This window comes from Pseudorca crassidens, chromosome 12 (genome assembly GCF_039906515.1).
Source record: "Pseudorca crassidens isolate mPseCra1 chromosome 12, mPseCra1.hap1, whole genome shotgun sequence".
Classification (NCBI taxonomy): domain Eukaryota; kingdom Metazoa; phylum Chordata; class Mammalia; order Artiodactyla; family Delphinidae; genus Pseudorca; species Pseudorca crassidens.
Window position 1 is genome coordinate 82,828,293 of NC_090307.1, and position 26,726 is coordinate 82,855,018.

A 26,726-nucleotide genomic window follows, 5' to 3' on the forward strand; every position below is an offset into this window, starting at 1 on the left:
CAAGCACCTGTGGGTCCTTCTAGTAACCAGATCACCCACAGGTCCCTCATGGGCCACTCATGCCTGAAATAGGAGACTAGGATATGGTCCTGGTGTTGACTGGAGCACCAGAACATTTCCCATATGCCCTATTACCCACAATGCCCTATATTCTGATTCCCTTACCCCAAATGACACATTTCCCAGGTAAGGACCTAGTTGTTTTAAAATTTTCTATTACTCAAAGATGTTTGAAGTGCCAACCAAAACTTGTGAGCAGGAGAAGGGGATAACACCTAACAATTATTGAGCACTTACTACGTGGTGGTGCTGTTCTGCGAGCTTTATATTATTACTCAGAGGGGCAGCAAGGCGTAGACTCAAATTCCGGACTGCCTGGATTCAAGTCCACTTGCTCATTGTGTGAGTTCAGGCAAGCTATTTCAACTTGCTTTTAAAATTTGTAAAATGGGGATGGTAAAATTACTTCTAAGCATTTTCATGAGAAGCAAAACACACAGCAAGTGCTTAGTAAACATTAGCTATTATTCTTGAAATCCCTCATAACACCTTATGAGATGGGGCACTGTTACTTCTTGTGATTTACAGATGAGGAAACCAAAGCACAGAGAGGTGAAGGGACTTGCCGAAGATCACACAGCTTGAAAATGGCAGAGTGGGGACTGGAAGCCACTTAAAACATGAAATCCATTAATTTCCAGCTCAAAGCATGGTCACAGGTTGCTTTATAAGTCTGGGGCTTCACAGGACAATGCAAGATCTCCCCCTGCCCTTCTGTAGTCCCGGATGTGGCTCAGGGACCATACCCGTCAGCCTCCCCTCCCTTCAGCCCCACCTGACCAGAAAACATATATAAATATACACACTTAATATACATACCAAAGGCAGCCATTCTGGCCTTCTGGGAAGGGGTGTGATTTATGTCTTGGAAGCGGCTATTAGTCCTGTGAGTTTTGCTAGGGCAGTACTGGGATAGGTTTCTTTGGACTTGAACAGGAGGTGCCTAGGTGGTTAGGAATAGGGGCTTTAGAATCCAATAGGCTTGGGTTGTAGTCCTAGCTCTGCCCCTTCCTGTGTGACCATAAGCATGTCACTCCACTCTCTGAGCCTTGGTTTGAGGATTCAATATGAGGGTCTGTGTAAAAGGAACTTGGCCCTGGGCCAGTATGCAATACAGCTTGGTTATTAATAAGGAACAGGTGAAACTCAGAGGAGGTTTAAATTGCTCCTTTGGGAGAAAGCATTCAGGAACCACCGGGGGATCTGTGGCCCTGTGGCAGACAGGAGGGTTTGGGGAGGGGGGATGAGAGGCCCCATAAATAATAGAGGGGAAGAGGAGTCTGCAGTGCCACCTTTTTTTTTGGCTGCGCAGCATTCGGTATCTTAGTTCCCTGACCAGGGATTGAACCTGTGCCCCCTAAATTGCAAGTGCAGAGTCTTAACTACTGGACCACCAGGGAAGTCCACAATGCCACCTTTTAAGGCAGGGCTCTCAGATCCTCCCTTTGATGCTAGGGAATGAGATAGCAAGAAATCCCCGGTCTCCACGCCTTTAGCAAAATTCGTCCATACTCTGGACCCCGGCTCTGGGCTGGTGGTACACAGGTTTTGTCCCAACAGAGGAGGGGGGGCCCTTGAAGTCAGGGGACCCTGGCCCTTCCTATCACTCCCCCTCCCCCATGACCCTCCCAGTGTGTGGCCTGGGCTGACGTGTTTGTGGCGGAGGACAATTTCAGTTCCTTCTTGGGGCTGGCTGGTCCTGCGCACTTCTGCGGTGGGGCAGCCACTGTGGAAGGAAACTCTGCCTCAGACCCTAGCTTGGACCACTGTCTTCCCCAGCAGGTGGCGAAGCGGGGGGAAAGGATCAGTGGAAAGGGTTGGGAGCCCAAGATCTGGATGCAAGATGGTGGGTCCTACGGGCACCTGCCTGGGAGGACTGGTTCAGGCCGAGTCACGTCCCAGTCACCCAGCACCTACTAGGTGCCGGACACTGTGCCAGGAGCTGGAGATGCTGCAGTGAACAAAGCAGACAAAATTCCCTGCCCTCAAGGACCTACCTTCTCCTGGTGGGAGGAGGGGGTATCACAGGTTAGGCAGAGCCATCAAACCCAGGTATGCTACCTACAGTTGGCTTCTCCCGGTTCTTCTACCTCATGTACCTTCTCACCTCACCTCATTTCCTCAGCTTCCTGAGAAAAGCCCACAGGTTTCCCTGATCTCACCTCTCCTCTCGCTCTCTTTGCTCCAGCCACACTGGCCTCCTTGATATGTTTCCTGCCTCTGAGCATTTGCATTTGCTGTTCCCTCTGCCAGGAGTGCTTTTCCCTCTGGATATCTGCATGGCTTGTGCCCTTATTTCCTTCAGGTCTTTACTGAAAAGCCGCTTCTCCAGGAGGTCTTCCCTGGCCCCTCCTAGCTAAAATGGCAACCCCACCATCCTCATGCACAATTCATATGCTCTTCCCCTGCTTCATTTTTCTCCTTGACTCTTAACTTCACCTAATGTACAGTACAAATGTTGCTTTATATTTTCCCTCTCTGGTAAGGGAGGGCAGGAGCCCTTGTCTTTCATTTTTACCAGATAATTTATTGAGGTGAAACTTACACGACATAAAATTCACCATTTTAAAGTGAACAATTCAGTGGCATTTAATACCATGCTGTGCAACCATCACCTCTATCTAGTTCCAAAACATTTTCATTGCCCCCAAATATAACGCTGTACCCATTAACCAGTCACTTCCCATTCTCCCCTCCCCCTAGTCCATGGCAACAACCCATCTGCTTTCTGTCTCTATGGACTTATCTATTCCGGATAATTCATGCACATGGAATCACACAGCATATGGTCCTTTTGCAACTGGCTTCTTTCACTTAGCATCATGTTTTCAAGGTCCATCCACATTGTGGCATGCATCTGTAATCCATTCCTTTTTATGGCTGAGTAATATTCCATTGTATGGATGTACCATGTTTTATTTATTCACTCCTCTGTTGATGGACATTTGGGTTGTTTCCACCTTTTGGCTACTGTGAACGGTGCTGCTACGAACATGAATGTACTTGTATGTCTTTTTAGCTTGTATCCCTGGTGCCTCAGAAAGAGTAGTGCTCAATAAATACTGGTTGAAAGAATGACTGATTGGAGGAAACAACAGCATTTGACTCAGCAGGGTGGGGTTGGGGGGTCATATGCCTTCCCAGAAGGGGCGATGGCTGGGCGAAGGCTTGAGCACCAGCCCTGGAAGGGGATCAGCACGTGCAAAGGCCCAGAGCATGGTGCATTCTGGGAACAGAGAGAAGCAGCTGGCCAAAGCTGAGGGAGTGGGGATAGGAAACCATGCATGAGGAGGCTGGAGGGGGAGGTAGAGACCAGGACTATAGGGCCTTGTCACGCAAGGGGAGGAGTTTGGACTTGCTCCTGAGGCAGTAGGGAGCTATGGAAAGGCTCGGAGCAATGGAGTGCCATGACTCGATTTGACTTAAGTTTTACTAGGATGCCTCAGTGGAGAACAGATTCGGAGGGCACAGAGGTCAGAGTGACAGAAGGGAGACCCGAGAGAGGGCTATTGCCGACATCCTGCTGAGAGAGAGATGGTGGTAACTTGGGATGGGGAAATGGTGGCCGAGATGGAGAAGTGACAGACTCGAGACATGGTTTGCAGGTAAATCATCAGGATTGGTAATGGTAGCCACAACCCAATTCTAGTTGTCAAATTCCCCTTTCCAGTCCTTCTGAATCACTGTCCCTATTCACAGTAGCCAAAAGGTGGAAACAACCTAATGTCCATTACAGATGAAAGGATAAACCAAATATGGTACATCTATACAATGGAATACTATTCAATCATAAAGGAATGAAGTACTGATAAATGCAGTAACACTGATGAACCTTGAAAACATTATGCTAATTAAAAGGAGCCAGACGCAAAAGGCCACATATTGTATGATTCCAATTATATGAAATATCCAGAATAGATAAATCCATAAAGACAGAAAATAGATTGGTGGTCGCCAGGGGCTGGCAAGAGGGGAGAATGGGCAGTGATTGCTAATGGATGTGGGGTTGTACTTTGGAGTGACAGACACGCTTTGGAACCAGGTAAAGCTGGTTGTTGTTCAAAACTGTGAATGTATCAAATGGTACTTGAATCGTTCATTTTATTTTATTTTTTGCTGGTGACTTTTAAAATTTGGGAACTGTATCTTTTTTTCTTTATTTTCAGCTTTGTAGAGGTGTAATTGGCAAATAAAATTGTAAGGTATTTAAAGTATACACTGTGATGATTTGAAATACATACACATCATGAAAGGATTCCTCCCATCTAGTTAATTAACATCCATCACCTCCCATATTTGTGTGTGTGTGAGAACATGTAAATTCTACTCTCTCAGCAAATTTCAATTATACAATACAGTGTTATCAACTAGTCACCATGTTATACATTATGTTCACTTTAAAATGCTTAATTTTTTTTAATGCTTAATTTTTTAAAATGAGAATTTCACCTCAATTAAAAAAATAAATGATAAGGACTCCAAAAAAAAAAAAAAAAGAAAGAAAAGATGCCAGGCTCTTGGTCTCAGATTTCTGCCTTTTTTGCCGCTGTCAACCCTTGCTTCCAGCATAAGGGGTTCTGAGAACCAAGACTCATAGACTTCTGGGAAATTTTCCCCACACCAAGGACCAAATGCCCATGTGCCTGACATTTTCCTTATCTGGCTAACACCCAGATTTGGGGAAATTCCAGTTTGCCTTTCCTGTCCAAGAAATTATGGCATCATCAGGTACAGCTGGATCCAGGGGCTCAGATGATATCAGATATCATCATGTATCTGTCTCTCCCTATGCCATGGGTCTTGGCCCTACTTTCCTGTGTCCTGGCTTCACTATCAGGCAGGCTCTAGAATTCAACCACTTCTCTCCACTTCCACTGCCCCCACTCTGCTCTTAGCCACTATCATCACTCACCTGGCCTACTGCAAGAGCCTCCTCCCTGGTCTCCTGGCCTCTACCCTTGCTCCCTACAGTGCATTCTCCCCACAGCAGCTAGGAACCGCGTTGAACCTAAGACAGAGCATGTCCCATCTTTGCTCAAAATCCTCCCATGACTCTCCATTCCTCTCAGAGTAAAAGCAAAATCTTTTCCACGATCCACAAGACTCTAAGCAACCTGGCTTTGCCAATCATCTCTAACCTCATTTCCTACTATTCTTCCACTTGGTCGATCGGCACCAGCCCCACTGGCCTCCTCCCTGTTCTACAAACATGCTCAGATGGTCCCACCTCAGGACCTTTGCACTTGCTGTTCCCTCTGCCTGGGACATCCTTCTCCCAGTTATCAACATGGCTCCCTCCATCACCTCCTTCAGGTCTCTGCTCCTCAGAGAAGCTTTCTCTGACCACTTTGTCTAAAATTGCACTCACAGTCTTTCTACCCCACTACCACGGATTATAGTCTTCCTAGAGAGAATCACTTCTAGATCTCATCTTATTTGTTTGTTGATTGACTCAAGGACAGCACCTGGCACAGTGCCTGACACACAAAGGTGCTTAGTGAGAGGCTGTAGAATGAATAGATCATCCTGGTCTGTCTTGTTTCTCTCCTGCTCTCAGGCCAGGACTGGACAGTGATTGAGTCCTGGAAGGTGGTGGGGACGAGGTAGCAAGAGCAAGAAGTAAAGACAGGTCTAGGGAGGTGGAACTGTGTTATTTTGGATAGAACAAAATGAACAGCAATTCCTGCTTATTGAGAGCATCTACTGTGTGCCATGCACTTTATATACTATGATTGTCTTTATTTGACAGATGAGGTAACAGAGGGCTAGAGAAGTGGATTGATTTCTTTAAGGCCTCACAGTGATTAAATGTGACTTACTGGGACTTGAACCCAAGCCTGCCCAACTCTAGAACTTTCCCTCTTCACCTGGGGCCAGGGGTAGGGTTGCCAGGCATCCTGTCCATATAGAACAGTCCTGTATTGACTTTGTCATGACGCCTGAAATGTCCTGTATTCATCTTTTTTCAATAAATCACACGTTTTCAGCAGAGTTATTTTTCAAATTTAGCTGGGCGTTAAATTTGCTAAATCTGGCAACCCTAGCCAGGGAGGAGCTCGAACTCCAAGCCTAGAGCTTGCTTCAGCGAGTGGCCTCGCCCAGGACCTCGATGGTTTTTCTGGACGAATTCGCTCCCTATCCCTACCCCTGAGAGCGCGGAGTCTCCGGGATCTAATCTTCTCTCCCCGAATAGGACACTGGGAATTCCTAAACCGGTTGCTGTTCCTTTAAGAGTGGTTTCGAGGGCGGGCCCACAGGGTGTGGCGAATCCGGGGGTGGGTCGGGGCCGGGTTGTCCAATCCGGGAGCGGGGGACGAAAGCGGGGGCGGATCCGGCTCGGGCTGGTTGGGAAGGGTTAAAGAGGCGAGTTTGTGGGTCGCCGACGGTCCGGCTGCCCCCGCCTCCTTCCGTCTGATCCGCGCTCTCCCGCGGCTGCGCCGGCTCGGCCGCCCGGGAGACAAAGCACCGCCGCTGCCGCCGCCGCAACCGAGCAGGTCCCGGGCCATGGCCGGGCCGCTCCCCGGTTCCCGTCCCGCCACTGCTGCCGTCGCCCTAGTCCGCGCCGTGAGGTAAGGCCGGACTGGCGGGAGGACTTTCGGGCTGACCTGCGAGGGTTTGCGGGACCGGGCTCGGGCCGCCATGGGCCTCGGGGTCCCCCAGCCGTCTGGAGAGATCTCTGCTGGGGATATGTCCATTTGCGATTCCACGCCAGTGGTACTTTTCCCATCAGGGACCCCAGCTCCAGGAGGCGAATTTGGCCGATGACCCTTCAGCCCCATAAAAGACCTCCGCCGCTGCGGGAACTCTGAGGACTAAAGCTGCACTTGGCTCCCACATTCTGCCGTTGACCACCTCTTCCAGGGCTCTGGCTGTCCTTTAAGGAACACACCACACACAAAAGGATAGATAGGAGCAATGATAGATAGATAGATAGGAGCAATGGCCTGGGATGGCGGTCCTGGCTTCCTTGTGGCCCCTGCCCAGGGCAGCCCTGCACAGGAACTCTTCAGGGTTCTCAGTACATGTTTTTCTGCCTGGACCTGCCACACCCTCTCCAACATGCCCACTGCTCGGGGACACTTGTGGCAGCTGGATCCAACTCCAGGACCTGTGGTTCTGGCTTCTTTCCTTGAAATGAGTGGCAAAATGCCATGCCTCAGTTTCCCCAGAGTCCTGGTTTCTGGGCAGTCTGTGTCCTTGGAGACCTGGAGCTAATTATTTGCCTTTTTTTTTTTAATATAAATCTTTTTTTAAAATTTATTTTTGTAAATTTATTTATTTATTTATGGCTGTGTTGGGTCTTCGTTTTTGTGCGAGGGCTTTCTCTAGTTGTGGCAAGCGGGGGCCACTCTTCATCGCGGTGCGCGGGCCTCTCACTATCGCTGCCTCTCTTGTTCTCTGCGGAGCACAGGCTCTAGGCGCACAGGCTCAGTAATTGTGGCTCACAGGCCCAGTTGCTCCGCGGCATGTGGGATCTTCCCAGACCAGGGCTCGAACCCGTGTCCCCTGCATTGGCAGGCAGATTCTCAACCACTGCGCCACCAGGGAAGCCCTATTTGCCTTTTGACAGCTTCTTGATTGAGTGTTCACTACCTGTTCAGCATTTTGCAAAATTTCTCTTCAGGATTAATCTTTTCAATTCCGAGAGGGATGGATGTTAATGTAGATGAGGCTGTGTTCTCAAGGCCCATCCAGCCTGGACTGGAGGAGGGGAGTTGGCTCTGAGACCAGAGAGGGGCTGGGTTGGTCCCCGCCAGCTTCCTGCCTGGCCAGGGACTGTTGTATTAGCAGCAGTGCCCACAGCGGACTCTGAACTTCTTGGAAAAGTGTACGAGCAGGGCGAGATAAGCGGGGGACCAGGCCCTCCCGGAGGCTGGAGACTGTGCCCTTGCTGCTTCCTGCCCTCCCCTCGTTTCTTGCTGGGCTGGAGGAGGCAGGGCCATGGGCAGAGAGGGGTCCTGTGCTGGCTGGTGACCTTGGGCTCAGGGTGGGGTGGCTGCGTGGAGGGGAGCTGCTGAGTGTGAGGGAAATTGCTCTTCCTTTGGCCTTAATGGGTGGTGAGACTCCAAGATCAGCCCCTTTGGGCTGGTTGCCTAGAGCATGAGATTCTAGGCACAGAATTGTACCTTTGGCAAGTTACTTAAGCTCTCTGTGTCTCAGTTTCCACATCCATGAACGTGGGATGGGGAAAAGACTCCTCATGGGGCTGTTGAAAGGTTTACGTAGGTAACTGTTTGGTTCATTTTACAGGTTTTTGAGCACCAACTACATGCCAGGCACTGGAATTCAGACAGAGAACCTCCGCCCTCCTAGAGCAGCAAAAATGACCCAGGTAATTTCCAGCGGCAGTATGGGAGAGTGACTAGGGGGGTCTCTTGTATACAGAGACCTCCTCCTCCTTGAGGAGGTGATGGTCAAGCTGAAACTGAAGGATGAGGAGTTGGCCATGTGAAGATACAGGGAAGGCATTCCAGGTAGCGGGAAGAGCCAGGGCAAAGGCCCTCAGGTGTTTGAGGAACACCAAGGAGGCCAGGGTGGCTGGAGCCGAGTGAGCAAGGGGGAAAGAAATAGGGGAAGGGAACTTGGAAGACATGGGGAAGAATGAATTTTATACTGAGAGAAGTAGGGAGCCATGGGAGGGTTTAATAGGGGAGGGGTGTGATAGGGTTTAGTTTTAATAGGATCCCTCTGTGGGGGATGGATCCTCTGGGGGGCTAGGGGAGGGGCCTAGGAAGGAGTTATGATCTTACCCTGAACAACACGGACAAGGAACGGGCAATGGTGGAAGAAGGGAGACCAATGAAGAAGCTACTGTAGCTGTCCAGGCAAGCCACAATGGGGGGCCTAGAATGGAGGTGGCAGTGAGCAGAGATGAGGCCACTGATTTGGAAGAGGTGGGGAGGGGATGAAGTGGACTTGATAAGTGATCAGATGTGGAGGTGGGGGGAAACCAAGGGCCTTTTGCCAAGACAGAGAGCACTGAGGGGAGCATTTGGAGAGGCTGAGAAGAATGTCATCAGCTACCACAGCTAAGCATGTACTATGCCTGGCACCGTGCTTAGCGCTTCTATGTAGCCATTGTGTCATTGTCACAACAACCCCGACTTAGGTGCTGTTATGATCCCATTTTACAGATGTGGAAGCAGAGGCCCAGAGAGGCTTAAAGCTTGCCTGGGGTCACACAGCCTGGACACTACAGAGCTGACATTTGAACCCAGAGAAGAGCAAGCCGAAACCAGAACTGAGCAGAGGGCAGGGAAGTGAGCAGTGGCCTGAGAGGTAGGAGGGAAATGGGGCGAGTAGGGTGGGTGGTTCCTGTGAGAAATGGGGCTGGGGTCCACATGGGAGTTGTTGGGGGGGGTAGGGAGGAATCCCTCCCATTTTGCAGAGAAACTGAGGCTCAGAGAGGGGAGGCCCATGTCTAAAGTCACACAGCTCAGGGACGTAGAGCAGAGATTAAACACCCTGAGTCTTCAGGGGTTGTGGTCTTGGTCAGGTCAGCTGCTAGGTCAGGACAGGCACTAAATCACGGCTCACGTTGCTTCTTCCAGGAAGCCTTTCTTGACTGTGTAGGCTGGTGAGATGAGGTGGATTGGGTTGGGAGCAATTGCCTCCTCCGCCCTGGGTCAGGTTGCCTGTCTGGGCCCCACTGTGGCTAGCTGCTCCCTGGAGAGGCACCACCCATATCTCATTACTCCAGGTCCTAAGGCACTGCCCAGGTTGGGGAATGAACATTAACTGAGCACCCACTGCATTCCAGCGACTTTATATACTTTGCTTCTTGAACAATGTGGCCAATGTCCTATGTAGAGTGAGATTTTGAAGCAGGAGCACAAGGTACATTTGCAGAGTGGCCATGGAAAACCCAAAGGGAGGGTGTAGCCACCTTGGGGACCCATGTGCCACCTGAGTCCTACCTGGCCAGTGTTTCCCTCGTCATATACTCCTTGGAGGAAAGTGGTAAAATCACTGTGGCCAAGTGCATAGAGTTAGATTCCTCTACTTCAAATGGGTGCACAATGCTCTCCCCCCAGCCCCTCCCTGTAAGTGTGGGCCAAGCCCTGGGCCCTTTATCTGGATTATTTTGTAACAGTCTTTTCTGCCACTGTGACTGCATCACCCACCTCTCCCCTTCCTCACTCTGCTCCAGCCTCACCAGCCTCCTCAAGCACACTAGCAGGTTCCTACCTCAGGGCCTTGCACTTGCTATTCCCTCTGCTTGGCATGTCCCAGGGGCTCCCTCCCTCACCTCCTTCAGGTCTCTGCTCAAATGTCACCTTCTCAGTACAACCTTTCTTGACACCAACCCCCCCTCCTCCTTTAAGATCAAACACTCCTTTTGTCCTTAACACTCCTTACCCCCTCCCTGTCTTATATTTTCCAGACCACTTAAGACCATCTGGCCTTTATCTGTTAAAGTACAGATAATGTACTCTATCTGTTTGTTAATTGTCTGCTCCCTTCACCTGCCACTAGCACATCAGCACCAAGAGCACAGCAACCCTCTCCATCTTGTTTACTGCTAGTGCCTAGAACAGTGCCTGGAACACAGTAGGTGCTTAATAAATGTTTGATGAATGAAGTCCCTACAGTCCTCTGAAATAGGTTCTATTTATCCCTGTTTCATGGACCCGCAAGTCAAAGCTAAGTTATGAAATCAGCAGAGCTGGAACCTGACCACAAAAGGTCAGCTGGTCTGGAACCTGGGGATGATGGAAACAGCAGCAGCTGAAATGAGGCCTGGGTTTGGATTTCAGCTCAGCCCAACTTGCTTTTTGGCCTTGGGCCAGTGACTAACCTCTCTGAACTTTGTTTCCCCGTCGGGGGTAATGCTAGTCCCTGCCACCTAAGGTTTGTTTTGCGATTAAATGAGTTAACATATATAAAATGCTTGGCATGCCCTAGGAATCCTCAACATTATTTGGGGGAGGTAGGACAGCAGGAGAGTTACCAGCCTGGCTTCTGGGGCCAGTCAGACCCGGGTTCGAGTCCTGGCTGTGCTCCTGAAGAGTTGTGTGAGTCTGGGCAGGCTGCTTCTGGTCCTTGAGCCTCAGTTTCCTCATCTGTGAAACGGGGGTGATGAGTGCTGTGGCAGCCGAGGGTGGTGTGAGATCACCCGAGGCGGTGGCTGCGTGAATAACTGCCGCCCCGGTGGGGACAGGTTCCGAGGCCCCAGGCCCCGCCGCCATGAAGCTGAACGAGCGCAGCCTGGCCTTCTACGCCACCTGCGACGCCCCGGCCGACAACGCGGGCTTCCTGTACAAGAAGGGCGGCCGGCATGCGGCCTACCACCGCCGCTGGTTTGTGCTGCGCGGCAACATGCTCTTCTACTTCGAGGACGCGGCCAGCCGTGAGCCCGTGGGCGTCATCATCCTGGAGGGCTGCACTGTGGAGCTGGTGGAGGCGGCCGAGGAGTTCGCCTTCGCCGTGCGCTTCGCTGGGGCCCGGGCCCGCACCTACGTGCTGGCGGCCGAGAGCCAGGCCGCCATGGAGGGCTGGGTGAAGGCGCTGTCGCGGGCCAGCTTCGACTACCTGCGGCTGGTGGTGCGCGAGCTGGAGCGGCAGCTGGCAGCCGTGCGCGCAGGCGGCGGCCCAGCCCCGCCCCGCCGACCCCGCGCGCTCCCGCCCAAAGAGAATGGCTGTGCCGTGTGGAGCTCGGAGACGCCCGCCGCCCCCAGCCCCCGGCCCGGCCCCGAGCCCCCGCCACTGCCGCCCCGCCGGCGGGCCTCGGCGCCCAACGGGCCTCTCGACTCGGCCTCCTTCGCCCAGCTGCACGAGTGGTACGGGCAGGAGGTCAGGGCGCTGAGGGGCCAGTGGCTCCGCAGCCAGGCCCAGCCCTGAGGATAGGGCTGAGGGCCGGAACCAAGAGGAAGCGGTCAAGGCCAGCCTTGAGGCCAGCACTGGTCCTGGTTCTGGTGCCACTCCAGCCCCAGGCCCTGCTCTGACAGGCCCAGCCCTGAGACACGGGGACCTGGTCCTGAGGGCGGTCGCAGTCGGCGTAAGCCCTGAGGTCCCTGCCTGGTCTTCTCTCGGGGACTCAGGCTCGGAGAAGATGCTGGGTTCTGAGGGGTGCTTTGGGACCTCTGTCATTCAGAGAAAGCCCAGCCTTGAGGAGGCCATCGTGCCTGATCCTCAGGAGAAGCCAGGCCTTGGGTGATCCTCAAGCAGCCGGAGGGCTGGTTTTGTGGGAACTGTAGCCCCCAACCCAGCCCTGCAGGTGCCTCCGTCGCCTGTCCCAAATCACCTAGCCGAGGCTTGTTGCTGGCAACAGGCATCCACTGGGGCAGCTGGGACCTGTGAGGATCTGTGGCCTGGAAGGCACATGCCCAGTCAGCGCTGGTCCAGAGGCTCCAGACTGGGCCTCACGCGGACAGGAGGCTGGGCTGGGCTACACCACACCTGGGCCTGACCCTGTGGCTCCAAGACCCGCCGGAGGAGCTGCCTGGCTGCCGCCTGCCTGCCTGCCTCCATAAGCGTGGGCTTTCATGTGTGCCCAGCACCGTGGGATGGCCTGGTCCCCGGGGCTCCCGGCCCGGAGTGAGGCCGAGGCAGCACTTTCCCCCAGGGCCTCAGCCAGGCCTTGAGGTGGTGCTCCTGGGACCGTAGCGGCCCTCTGGCTTCGGGCCACATCTGTGCTCCTGTGGCAGCCCTCACGCTCTCCCAGCACTGCTTAGCCACATCCTCTGTCTTTTCCCAGAGCCAGCCTGGGGCAGGGCCTCTCGGGAGCTCGCCTGACCTCGTCCAGTCCTAGGCTGGGCAGCTGTGGCCTGAGCTGACTTTCCAGCAGGTTCCCCTAGGGAGGAGGGGCCATGAGCTGACTCACGGCCCAGAAAGGGCCCAGGTGCCAATCTGACAGGGGCAAAGAAGCAGCTGCAAAGCCGTATTTGGCTTCCAGAACCCTCTCCCTCCATCACAGCCCCTCTCTGAGCTCACAGACTCAGCCCCCTTCTCGCCCACAATATTCCAAGAGGGAGACCAGGTCTCGCTTTGCTTCGAGACCAACTTGTTTTTCACTCACTACAGTGGCCGTTCTTCATCCAGGGAGAATCTCGGGGGGCTGGGACACCCCTGGCCCTCAAGCTGGGTCATGTTTACAGTCCTCAGTGCCCCCAAATTGGGACCCCCTGAGGACACCCCTGCCCTAATCTTTATTTCCCCTGAGGCTCCCTCTTGGTGACAGACAGACGCGGCCCTTAGCCCCTTCCTGCTGGCTTTGGAGACCTTGGACCTTGGGGAAGAATGGGGAGCTGTCTGTGTGTCTGCAATCACCAGCTCACTGCTGGCTCAGTTGACTGGAGCTTCAGGTTTAATTTAAATACTTCGGGTGTTTTTTTCCCTAGCAACAAAGCTTGGTGTTTTCACTGCTTTTGTTCCTTGTTGGCTGGTGGGAAGGGATAGGGTGCCTGGTTCTGGGTTTGGCCAGTGAGGGGGGCGGGGATAGTTGGCACTGCCCCCAGGGAGAGGGCAAGGAGCCTTGGATGGAGACACAGGAACCTCAAGAATCTCACCTGGTTCTTTGCCTTCTCCCTGGCAAGCCCTGCTCTCCTGCAGGTGCTCTGGGGGTCTTGGTACGCTTTCCATGCCCCTCTTCCCCAAGTCCTCAGTGGTGGGGATGGGGATGGCAGCTCTTGTCCACAGGCTTTGGGTCTCAGGGGGTGTTAGGAACTGCCCAGTGCCCATGTCCTGGCCAGACCTAGCTGATGTGGTGAGGTGTTGGCCCCAGTCCTGGTGTAGGTTTACAAGCACTAAAGGTACAATCTCCCCCCACCCACCCCCAAAGCACAACCTGCGGTCAGGCTGCCTCCGGAGTTGGGCTGGGGAGAGATAATCAGGCAGTCTGAGAGAGGGATATAAAGGCTAAAATAAAATAAACAAAGGTTTGTCAAGTAATGGCTGGTTATATCATTCTTTTCCCCCATCAAAGTCCTGGATTGATTTGCCTGGCAGAGCCAGGGGCAGGCCCTACAGGAGAAGCGACTAGAGTGTGCTGAGTGCTCCCTGGCTGATGCTCTGTCAGGCACATTCTTACAACCTCTATGGCAGATACTGGCCCCCTTTTACAGATGAGGAAACTGAGGCTCAGAGAGGTTAAGAAATCTTCCAAGTTCACACAGCTGAAAAGTGTCAGAGCAGGGACATAAACCTCTGGAATCCTGTGGGAAAAGGCAGAGTCTTTGAGAGGAATATGAGGAAATGGAGTCCCAAAGTTCCTTTTCAGAGGGGAGAGAAGGCAGGGGTAAAGATGAGGATAAAAAGTCAACTGTGGGCTGAAGGCCTGACAATTGGGAGGGATGCCAAAGGGAAAAGCCAAAATTTGGCTCTTCTCACTGATCAGTTCCTGGTGGCTGCCTCTGGGCCTGGAGTGAGGAGGATTCCGGCACCAATGCTAGTTCAGAGGGAAATAGCCTGTGATTGATTAGTGATGTCTGCTGTGAGCAAAGGGCAGATGGTGGCAGTATTTATGCTGTATATCTGTTATCTCAGCCTCAAGTGTGTTTGCTGGGCTAATGGAGGGTTTACAGATGGGAAGGGGCTGGCCCAAGGTCATCTAGTATGATAGACTAGGCCCTAGGTCCTCTTGATGTGGATCCAGAGCTTGGTCACATGTCTCTTGCCAGCCTGGAAAAATCATGCACATTCAGGAAAATGTGGCTTAGGATGAGCAACCTACAGTCCTTGGTCTGCAGAACAAGTTCAAAGAGGGAGAAAAATACCAAGGTCAGGGAATCATGCTACTCGTGAGCAACCAGTACATGCTGAGTAATTCCTTCCACCTCTCCTGGGACCCCAGCTGACAGACGGGGTTGGGGAAGTGCCTCCCCACATAGGCTGAGTCAGGGTGCTGCCCGTGGCATTTGTGACCGCGGCCACTGCAAGGCCTGAGGCCCAGAATGGGGGAAATAGCCGGAGAGGCAGCCCCAAGAGGGAGGGTCACAGGTGAGCCCTCACCTGCCTGGCTTCTTAGGAATGAAACGGGGAGGGGTGACAAGTCAGTCAGTACCTCAGTGTTGTGCATCCACCTGCTAACAGTGTTTCCTCTTGACCCCGGGGAGGTGTTCGGGCCATGAGCCTGAGGAAGACCACAGCATCCCAGGAGTGTGACAAAGTTGAGGAAGTTGTCTTCACTTGAACAGTGTTTGGAGGATACTGTATGTGTTCAGAAGGAATATTCTGAGAAGCCACTTGGGGTAGGGGATGAGAACCTCAAGGAGTGCAATTAGGCCAGAAGTAATGGGCTCACTGCCCAACATCCATCCACGCTAAATGATTAGTCAAATTCGGTCAGTTGTGCTACTCCCATTTGATATTCAGGGACTGGCTAAACTTGACCTGCTAAAGAATGGCTGTGTGTTGGGGGTGGGTGAAATGAGTGAAGGGGGTCAACTGTATGGTGATGGATGACAACTAGATTTGTGGTGGTGGTCACTTTTAGTGTATATAGATGTCGAATTATTAATGCTGTGCACCTGAAACTCATATTAAAAAAAAGATATATACAGGGAATTCTCCAGTGGTCCAGGGGCTGGGACTCTGTGCGTTCAGTGCCGAGGGCCCGGGTTTGATCCCTGGTTGGGGAACTAGGATTCCCGCAAGCTGCAGCCGAAAAAAAAAAAAAATATATATATATATATATATATATATATATATATATATATATGTGTCTATCTGTGCCTGACAGATAAGAGTAGAAGGGCATTCTTGCTTCTAAAAAGAGACACAATGAAGAGCTCTGGAAGTAAGCTATGTCTGAAGCCTGGAGCCATGGTAGCCATCTCGTGATCCTGAAGTAGGCCACGTTAAGGAAAACATCCCCTGCTGAGTTTAGCACACACTGGAAAATATCCTTGACCTGCTGCATCAATGGACCTGAGAACCCGCCCTTCTTCTGGAAGTCCTGTTGTTTGAGGTAATAAATGTGTAAAGCTTCGAGGGGGACTTTTTTTGTTATTTGCAGTCAGAGGCTTCCTAACGGATAAGCTTGAGTGACTGCAGCTGTTCCCTTTAAGGAGCATGGCTCTGGGTAGCCAGCCACAGACAGGGCTGTTGTCAGCTCACTGGGGTGAAGGTTTGGGCTAGAGTGGATTGTCTAGCACAGTAGAAGGGCCACTGTTTTGCTCATCCTCTCCATGGATGCCTTCCTCTCTCCTCTTCTGAGTGGGACAAATATTGAAAGAATAGCACTCTCTGCCTCCCCCACTTGTGGCTCAGTATCTTGTATGTTCCTCAACAGGGCTGTTTTGTCTCTACTCTGGCTAGATCTGGTGCCAACTGTCCACTCCCCCCTCACGCAATCCCTCCCCAGATCACCTTACCTCACCTTACACAAACTTTGTTATGGAAAAGGCCCTGCTACTTGTCCCAACTTCTAAAGTCGCAGCATTCAAAATAACTCCTCCACGGCAGTAAAACAATAAACCGCTTAAGCCCAGCTGCAGGCTTCGCGTTTTCTGATGAGGACTGGGCCCGTTAGCTGTTTTCCACTTAGGGTTTCAAAACAGTTGCCCGCTCCTGACAGAGGGGTCAGAGCTGCCTCGGCTTGGTCTCCCCGTGCTTGGGGCCATGGCTCTGTCTGTTCTTGCCAGCTGCAGCTCTGAAAGCACTTGGGCACCGGGGCTGCTGCCACTGCCCTCTCTTCATCGTTCAGGGGCACTATGGTCATTGTTTCTCTAGCTACGGGGCCAAGAAATCCTGGGGTGGCGCAAGTAGGCCCCCTAGACTGCAGCTCCTTGAGAGCAGGGACAAGTCTGCCTCCCATGTGCCCCCAAGGCCTGGCACAGTGCCCGGCACAGGTATGTCAAAAATTGCCTCCCGTGCCCATTCAGCTCACGTGATTCTACCCTCCCTGACCACAGCTGCTTGGGCAGGAGTTGGTCCCGAGACACAAGCTGAGCCAATCAGGGTCCAGGGAATTTTGAATCAGCGGGAATGGGTGTTGGGGGGGTGTACGGATGGACAGACTAAGTTGGGTATGAGGCGGCCTTAGAGAGAGAACAAACAGCTCAAGATAGACTGCAGTGTTCCGAAGCCTGGTTGAATTTCCTGCCTTTGGGTTTCACAAGGTTTACTCTGGATCTTCCCAATAAACGGTGTGCACATCTTTAAGTGGATCACAATTTCTTTCAACCCAACAGTTACCGACTACACCAAGACACCCAGTGAATGTTTGTTCTGTACTCCTATGCTCTTCTGTTGCACCAGCATCCTTCGTAGGGCCTGGCACACACAGTGAGGCCAAACAAAGCAGAATGAATTAGAACTGCCTCCCATTTACTGAGACCTATGATGTCTGAGTCACCTGGTTGGGGTGGGGGGGGATAGTTCTTAAAATGCAGATTCCTGGGCTCTGGCTCCAGGAATTTTGGTCAGGAGGTAGGAGCAGGACCCAGGAATCTGCATTTTGAGTAGGAAACAAGGAATTTTAGAACCATAGCTTAAGAAATGCTCATTTAATCTTCAAGGAAACTTACAAGGCAGTGTGGTAGCCAGCCTCCCTGACGATCCTTGCCTCCTGGGGTACACACCCTTGTGAAGTCCCTTCCCACACTGAATAACGGCAAACCCGTGTAGCCAAGAGGATACTGTGGAAGCGACAGTGGGGCTTCCAAATCTAGGGTATGGAAGACACCACAGCCTCTGCCTTGCTCACTCTTAGCTGCCATGTTGTAAGGATGCTCAAGCAGCCCCATGGAGAGGGCCACTTGCAGAGGAACTGAAATGCCCAGCCAACAGCCAGCACCTGCTCACCCACCATCTGAGTGTGCCTTCTTGGAAGTGGATTCTCCAGCCCCAGAACAGCCTTCAGATGACTGTAGCCATGGCTGACAGCTTAACTGTAACCTCATGAGAGACCAAGGAGCCAGAGCCACCCAGTCAAGCCACTCCCAAATTCCTGACCTACAGAGATTGTGAGATAAACGTTTATTGTTTTAAGCCACTAAGTTTGGGGTTGTTATGCAGTAATAGACAACAAATACAGGTAGATACTATTACGATCATGTCCATTTTACAGATAAGGGAACTGAATCTCATTAAAGGGTCCTCAGGTTACCTAATAGTAGAGAGTCAAACCCAGGCCAGGATGAGTTCAAAGCTATTGTTTTTAATAACTATACCCCAGGGGGCTGGAGAAGGTCACAGACCATTAAAGAGATCAACTGTTTTATCCCTCTAATTGTTGGCCAAGGTAGTCAGGGTGGTCCCTGCCCCATCTCTACTGCTCTGGGGTTTTGAGAGGTGGCTCCAGCCTTCTGGGTACCTGCAAAGCAACACACACCCTATGCTTTAGCTATGGAGCTCTGTCCTTTAGAGTGACTTCTAGGATAGTCATGCCAGCAGTCATGGGCCAGTCAGCCAGATGAGGTCTAGCTTTTTCATTCCCCAGGAGATGATGGGAGGTGGGGCTGCTGGCCCGATGCGAGCAGCATAATTAGGAAGAAAAGGAGGGCAGGGGTGGGAAGCAAGGACCGCAGAAGCCTGAGGTCAGGGCCTGCACTGGGAGTGGGCCCGGCCACTCTCCTTTGGTCTGCCGTCTCCTCAGGCAGATGGAACCTCCTAACCTCCTGGAAGTGCAAGTCTGACCACAGCAACCCCCTGCCTCATACCACCCATGGCTCCCCAGTGCCCTCAGGAGAAAGGCCTATTTCCCACCATGCCCCAGGGGGCTTCAGGATCTAGCCCTTGTCCCTCTTCTTCCCTGCACCTCAAATTCTAGCCGCCTTTGGATTTGTTTCCCCATGTCCTTGTCCCTGTCCCATGTCTTGCCAGCTATTCCTTCTGCTCTCCTCTTATGCTTCTCTAAATCCTATTGTCTTTCAGGGGTCAGCTGAGATGCCTCCTCCTCCAGGAAGCCTTCCAGGATCCCCCTATTCACGCTCTCGTGGTGTTTCCACCACTGAAGCACTGAGCACACAGCAGGTACTCAATCTATAGTTATTACCTGGATGAACAGTCGCCATATTGCCCCCAGCTCAGCTCTCTCCTCCCTTCTGTTCCTTGATCTAAACCTGCCTCTGCCTGTAAGGCCTCCCCTGCCTTCTCATTCCTCTCTGGTCTCTCCACTCTTGCTCTCCCATGGTCCCTAGTTCAGAATTCCACATTTCTGTGTTTTTGCTGCATTTTCCACTCCAGATGGACAGCGACTGCAGACACAATGTCAACACCAAAGCTAATAATGGTCCAGAGGGAGCTTTGGTTCCCAGAGCCCAGGGGGCACCTAGGTCTACAGGTTCTTAGGTGACTTGTGTGTGTCAGATGAGGCTTCCTCCTCCACTCCTGCCCCCACCTACAACCCGCGGCCACATCCTGAGGATTTCTGACTTCTGACCTCCGGAGCTGCAAACCAAGTGTCCAAAAGGCCTCTCTTTGGCTTTACTTTGGAGCAATTAGTTACCCTAACCAAGGAGGAGTTCACTCATCATTTCATTCCCACCGCAAGGACGTGTGGAAAAACTGGGGTGATCAGAAGTTTTCCAGACAAAGAGGAAAGGTCTGTCTTGGGATGCCACGTGCCCTTGGCTCACGGGTGAATAATGTTTAATGCCACTTAGGGAACTCTCTTGACATTATTGGTCAAGAAAAAACAAACCTCCTGCAGCTTGATACACAGAGAGACTCACCATCATGGGTTGAAGGAACCCATCCCCCACTCATGAAAACAGTACGGAACACTGAGCCCTTATGTGCCACACACTGTCTTATGTGTTTTACATGCATCATCATTCCTGATAATGACCCTTTGAGTTGGCTGCTGTGATACCCCCATTTTACAGATGGGGAGACCGAGGCCCTAGTTATACAGCTGGGAAAGGGGCACTGCTGTGTTGGCCACCAGAAAGCCCCTCTTGGCACTTTTCCATCAGGAGTCTAGAGGCACCCGCCACTCACACACTCCACTGAGGTGGGCACAGCTTGTAAACTGGCTGGTCTTAGGGCCACGGCCTGTGGCCCCCGATTGGGGCAGGGCACAGTCTCAGCTCCTCAGATCTAGACCCCAGAGTCTAACCAGCTTCCACCTTCTGCAATGAGTGGAACGTGTATTCCAATCCTTCCATCTTCCTTTGTTGGAGCCCACAGCACAATCACCAACCGAGATGCCCACAGGACCTGGGCAGGTGGTGCAGGTGCAGACACATGTCCTAATGGGGAGGGCCACTCCCCAGCTAGCTGCTGTCATGTTGGAATGTGGGCCCTGTGTGGCCAGATCTTACTGTTTTCCAGTGAAGCCAGTAATCAAGATTTTTAATGAAATTAGAACATTCTTTAACGCCATACACAAAAATAAACTCAAAATGGATTAAAGACCTAAATGTAAGACTGGATACTATAAAACTCTTAGAGAAAACACTCTTTGACATAATCGCAGCAGTATCTTTTTCGATTCGTCTCCTAGAGTAATGGAAATTAAAAAAAATAATAAACAAATGGGACCAAATTAAACTCAAATGCTTTTGCACAGAAAAGGAAACCATAAACAAAACGAAAAGACAACCCACAGAATGGGAGAAAATACGTGCAAACGATGCTACTGACAAGGGATTAATCTCCAAAATTTACAAACAGCTCATGCAGCTCAATATCAAAAAAACAAACAACCCGATCAAAAAATGGGCAGAAGACCTAAATAGACATTTCTCCAAAGAAGACATACAGATGGCCAAGAGGCACATGAAAAGATGCTCAACGTTGCTAATTATTAGAGAAATGTAAATCAAAACTACAATGAGATATCACCTCACACCAGCAGAATGGCCATCATCCAAAAGTCTACAAACAATAAATGCTGGAGAGGGTGTGGAGAAAAGGGAACCCTCCTACACTGCTGGTGGGAATGTAAATTTGTACAGCCACCATGGAGAACAGTATGGAGGTTCCTTAAGAAACTAAAAATAGAGCTACCACATGATCTAGCCCACTCCTGGACATATATCCGGTGAAAAACACGGTTTGAAAGGATACATGTACCCCAGTCTTCACTGCAGTGCTGTTTACAATAGCCAAGACATGGAAGCAACCTAAATGTCCATTGACAGATGAATGGATAAAGAAGATGTGGTACATATACACAATGGAATATTACTGAGCCATAAAAAAGAATGAAACGATGCCATTTGCAGCAACATGGATGGATCTGGAGATGATCATACTAAGTGAAGTCAGACAGAGAAAGACATGTCATATAACGTCGCTTATATGCGGAATCTAAAAAAATCATACAGTTGGGCTCATTTACAAAACAGAAACAGACTCATAGACGTAGAGAACGAACTTACGGTTACCAGAGGGGGAAGGATGGGGGGGAGGGGTAGATTGGGAGTTTGGGATTGATATGTACACACTGCAAATTTAAACTAGATAACCAACAAGGACCTATTGTATAGCACAGGGAACTCTGCTCTGTAATAACCTACATGGGAAAAGAATTTGAAAAAGAATAGATACATGTACATGTATAACTGAATCACTTTGCTGTACACCTGAAACTAACACAACGTTGTTAATCAGCTGTACTCTAATATTAAATAAAAATTAAAAAAGAATATATTAATACAAGAAAATCACGATTTTTATGTGACAAGCCCCCATATTTTCATGGTGGCAAATGAATTTAAAAACCAGTTTTTAAAAGTACCGTAAAACACCTAAGGGCCAGATCTGACCCCCAATTTGTACCCACAGCTCCAGAACAAAGCAAGCAGGACACGCAGATGTTATTATACAATTCTGTATTGAGCGACGATTTATTACAGAACGTGTTCCTTTTTTTTTTTTTTAATTTAAACAAAGTTCATCAATCTCTCATAGAAACAGTCTTGTGGGTTTTTGTTCTGTGTTTACCGTTATAGGACGTGAACCTGACAAAGTTGTTCACAGGTCTGCTAGCTTTAAGTACAACAGGATTTCCGTGTTCAAAAGACTATACTAAGTGCTTATTCAAATCCCATCACACAAAAGCCAGATTTAGTCCTCTAAGGATTGCAGTCTGCACGTAAGCCTGGATTTCAATGCTGCGTGGGTTTCAACAGTAAAAAGTGGTGTGTCCCCCACGGTTGCCTTAATTGGGACAGGGTGGCTAAAATGAGATGTTTCATTTGTTCCAGATTTGATTACTCTGAAAATTGGTCACTGTTTCCTATTGTCAAAATATAAAAATACCTTCATCTGGATAAAAATGTATACAGTGGAAAACTCTTCAATGCATAGCCTGGGTGTATGGAAAAGGAGGTTTTCCTGCAGGGTTTGCATTGTTCTTCATTGATTGGTGTGGAGACTGCAGCCTGGGCTGGGTGCATGAGAGTTGAGATTTCTGGAACACCCCTCAAATGACCCCTTCTGGTCACTGGATTTTGCTGGCCTGGGTTTCAAAATGTTCGCTGCATCCTTGAAACCCCTGTCAGCCATCTTTCCCCCTGGTACTGGGTTGGCACCGATTATGACCACTTTTTCATCGTCATTCTGGATTCAGCTGGGAAGTCACCCAACTCAACCTTCCCACAGAGTTTGAAAAAGTAAAAGAAATAATAACAGGAGAGATTCAACAACCAATATGGTGGCTGTTCCATCCAAATTGGGAACTCTTCCCCTAAAAACCAGGGTGATGAAGACACTGGAGGGTGGGCTTCTTTGAGTTGAGGGGTTGAGTCTTTGTTCTCAAAAAGGTCATGTGTTAGAAGGCAGGAAGTTGGACTTGAGACAGGGATATGGTGGTCATGCTGAGGTGAACTCAACCTTTTAGCTTTATTCTGCATAAACCTGGAGGTGCAGACTTCCGGAAAGCATCAGGGTCAACTTGAGAAAGATGATGATGAGAAGGGGAGCTTGGGGTCTCTAGTTGGATGAATCTACTTCTTGGTGCTGGGTGCTGAGCTGGGTGTTTGTGGGACGACCAACGCTGTTATTTTCTTAAAACACAAAGAGAGGAAGATGGCGGCCACAGTCTTGCTCTGGAAAGCCAGTGGGGAAACTTCCTGCACTGTGGCCACGATTCAGGCTGGGGGATGGGGTCACTCTGGTTCGAGCGCCACCCTCTCATCACCTACCCCCGTACCTGGCTTTCCGAAGGATTCGGAACCACATCTTGTCTACAGACGGACGAGGTGGATTGTCTACCCCCTGCGGTCCACAGGTTTCTGACAAGAGGGAGTGTAAGCAGTTTGTTTTGTACCATGTTACATCTCAGATAGGATGGTCGGCCACAGCCCACATCTCTACAACATTTACAATGGCATGGGACATTCTGTGTTATCAAGGTTGCATAACAGACCACCAGAATGAAACACATCCTCAACGGCATCAAGGTTTTCATTTAGAGTCTTCTGGACTTTCTCTTTTCAACATGGTTTCTGGAAGGGCAGTAGCAATGGACTGTGTCTCACAGACAGACATGGGAAAAAACCGTGGTTCAAAGGTTATCTGAATTTTGGTCAGTCTTATAGTGTTTTGGGATGGCTTTGAACAACTGTCTCCTTTTAATCTCATCTAGTGGCAAAAATGACACAACTTCAGTGTATACTTCGCAACAGTTGTGACGGTATCCTGATTTCATAACTCTCTGTAATATCAAAACAGCATCAGCTGGGAATAAATTCCAAAGGATCCTTTATTAAAATATCTAAAAGAGGTCTATAAATATTTACTTTTCTAAAAGAGTTTGGAGTTTCCAGGGGAAGAATGTGGCGCCACTTTGCTTCTGCCTCCTGTAGAGGGGCCAGAGTGGAGAAGGGGGTGATCCCCGGGGCAGGGGCTGCTGAAAAGGGGAAGCAGAGGCACCTGCCTCACCTGCTCACTCACGACTTCACGGAACCGGGATCACAACCAAAACTGTCAAGCGGCGCGACACTGCGGTCCACGTTTTGATGGCTGAGCTCCTCCCTTCCTGACCCCGCCCTGAGTGAGAGGGAAGGTGGCCCCCACGGCGAGCCCCTTGCCCCCACCTTTAGAACTCCCACTCCAGGGCCTCCTCGCGATTGGCAGCCCTCTCCAGCCGGTAGATGATGCTGTTCAGGTTGGCCATCTTCTCATGCCGCCGCTGCAAGTTGGGGTTCACCTTGGTGCTGGGGTGCAAGGCCCCGGTTGCGTCGGCAGTGGGGCTGGCACTCGGCACTTTGGCAGGGAGGGTGCCGGGTGGGGATGGGGAGATGGGGGCTGAAGAGGAAGGAACAGGTGACACAGACATCATGAGGCCCGGCGAGGAGGCAGCTGAGGGTGAGTTCAGTGACACCTCTAGGCTGCAGCGTGAGGACTCCGAGGCCGACTTAAAACTTAGAGGGTCCGGGTGTAGCCACTCCCCGCCCTCGCTCTCCTGGAGGGGCTGTAGCGAGGGGCAGGCTGGGGTGGCCCCGCCTGGAAGAAGGAGCCCAGGGGCTGCTTTTGGGAGTCCGTCGTTACCCAGAGGGTCAGGATGCACCTCTTTGGGGGAAACTTGGCCTTTGTCCAGCTCCTTTGAGTCCTGGCTGCCGGCCTCTTCCTCAGCATCCTCAGTCTGTTCCTGTTTAATCCTCACTTGCGTCTTGTCCTGGGTGGTCAGGGGTGTGATGCTCTCCTCGGGACCCTCCTGAAGCTTTAGTTCCTTCACAGTAGGCTTTTGGTCCTCAGCCTCAGAGTTGGGGCTCTGCGGAGTGGGGTCTGGGTGGGAGTGGCCTGGCGGTAGGATGCCAGGACCCCCACTGGGGTCGAGATCTGGTTCCTCTTGGGTCCCCTCCACCAACATCTCCCGGCGCATCCGGGACCTGGGGCAGAGACGGCGGTGAGCAAGGGGCTGGACGGGGACCGGCTAACCCTGGAGTCAAATCACATGAGTGGCCTTCTGACCCCACCCACTTCCCTGGGGGCTCACTAGGCATAAGCTTCTTCACATGCAGCATCTTAGTAAGTCCTCTCAACAACTCTGCAAGGTGGGTGCTATTATTATCCCCACTTCATAGAGGAGGAAACAAGGCTCAGAGATGTTGAATGACTTGCCCCAGGTTTCACAGCCAGTAAGTGGCAGAACCAGGACTTGAACTCAGGATTGTTGGATCCCGAAGCTCACAATCTAGACCTGTGCTGTCCAGTGCAGTGGCCACTGGTCACATGTGGCTCTCTCATTATTAAAGTTTTTATACTGATCACATGTTGAAATGGTTATATCTGTATATACTGAGCTAAATAAAATATACTATTACATTAATTTCACCTGTTTCTTTTTATTTTTAATGTGGTTACTAGAAAATTTTATATTATATATGTGGCTTTCACTGTATTTCTATTGGACAGCACTGTTTTAGAGCATTTTTCAAAGTCAAACCCAGATCTAGTTTGTGCCAATAACCCCCTGCTTCTTTCCTGGAGGGACTCTTAGACATCAGCCCAGAAGGGAAAACTGAGGCACACAGAATAACTTGTCTAGGTCACCAAGGCACACAGAGGCAGAGCTGGGACCAGTAGCTGGGAACCCTGAACTCCAGTCCAGAACCCTTCCTCTCTTCACTTCAATGGCCTCCCTGTTGTCAGAGGGAAACTTATATATTATGTTTTAGAGCAGGAAATGATAGGAATGAGTCTAACTCCATTAACTATTTTCCTAATAGCATGAGGTCCAGAGAGGTCAAATCACTCGTCCAAGGTCATAGAGCGACAGGGCTTCCTCAGCATCTATCTTCAATGCTGTAGCCCTCTGCCCTTTTTTATTAATGACATCATATGTTAATACCATTATTTATAATATTAATAATAAAGTACATGTTACTGATAAATAATACATTTATAAATTTTAATTATAAACATCATAATGATGGGTGCTTATCATGTACCAGGTACGGGGCCAAGCACTTTTGCAGGTTATTTCATTTATTTTTCATAATAACCTTATGAGCAGGATACTAGTCTCACTCCCACTGACAAAGATTACAAGGCTCAAAGAGGCACTGGGACTGCTACGGTCACACAGCCAGCAAGTAGTGCAGTTGGGCCCTGAACCCAGCAGTCCGGCTACACTCTCCTGCCTCCCTGGCTCCCTGCCCAGGTGGGGGATGGGGCCCCATCCCAGGATCCTGAGCCTGGAGGGACTGTGAAGGGTGATCTGGTTCACTTTTCTCTCTCAGTTCCTAATCCCTCCACAAAGGTGGCCTTGCCCACCTTCCAGGAGATTCTGTCATCTCCTTCAGTCCCCTCTAGAGGGAAAAGCTGCTGGGACCAGGGGGAGCACTAGTCGTTTCCAGTAAGGTGGGATCTGAGGGTGTTTTGGGATGGCTCAATGCCTGAGCCTCTGTCATTAGAGCTTCCAAACTGTAGATCAAGTATAAATATGAGGCTAATAGTCATTTACACCATAGTAAAAATTAGTCCTTTTCTTCAATTCCTGACTCCCAAATCTATAGCAGGTCCTCCCTGGTAATTTTTTCTGAAAACATCCTATTGTTCACCTTTCCTAGAGCTCACTGAAGGTTGTAATGATACATTAATATAAGTACTCATTTAATAGTGACCTTCCCTGCTGGTCTGTAAGAGGTGCTAAGGGCAAGGACTTTGTCTTGTTCTCTTTGGTGCTTGGTACAGAGTTGGTGCTCAATAAACATTTACTAAATGAAGTAATGTATTCTTCTACAATTAGAACTCTTTGAGAGTGGTTTCTTTTAGGAGTGGAATTCTCTCTGCTCATTCAAAGCCCAGCTCAAAGGCCACCTCTCTAT

General features: G+C 50.5%; 2 protein-coding genes across 12 annotated transcripts in view; one reads left to right on the forward strand and one right to left on the reverse strand.

Moving 5' to 3' along the window:
- The first annotated feature begins 6,403 nt into the window (after positions 1-6,403).
- On the forward strand, positions 6,404-21,598 carry PHETA1 (PH domain containing endocytic trafficking adaptor 1). 4 transcript variants are annotated; one of them, XR_010933358.1, is made up of 7 exons: positions 6,404-6,629; positions 8,311-8,392; positions 9,195-9,339; positions 15,740-15,967; positions 17,714-17,966; positions 18,877-18,975; positions 19,189-21,598. XR_010933358.1 is itself a non-coding variant. In XM_067700857.1 (4 exons), the coding sequence occupies exon 4, from the start codon at positions 11,248-11,250 to the stop codon at positions 11,899-11,901; it is 654 nt and encodes a 217-aa protein (XP_067556958.1). In that variant the 5' UTR covers positions 6,405-6,629; positions 8,311-8,392; positions 9,195-9,339; positions 11,222-11,247; the 3' UTR covers positions 11,902-13,950. The 4 variants fall into 4 exon arrangements, 1 of the variants encoding a protein (XP_067556958.1); XR_010933357.1 differs by lacking the exon at positions 17,714-17,966; XR_010933359.1 differs by lacking the exons at positions 15,740-15,967; positions 17,714-17,966 and having other exon boundaries at positions 6,406-6,629.
- Positions 21,599-21,765: 167 nt separating this feature from the next.
- CUX2 (cut like homeobox 2) overlaps positions 21,766-26,726 on the reverse strand; it is a 261,518-nt gene continuing 256,557 nt past the window's right edge. For all 8 annotated transcript variants that reach the window (XM_067700853.1, XM_067700851.1, XM_067700852.1 and 5 more), the window contains one exon: positions 21,766-24,785. In XM_067700853.1, coding sequence (XP_067556954.1) covers positions 23,993-24,785 — 793 coding nt within the window. In that variant the 3' untranslated portion in view covers positions 21,766-23,992. The remainder of the gene's footprint in view (positions 24,786-26,726) is intronic.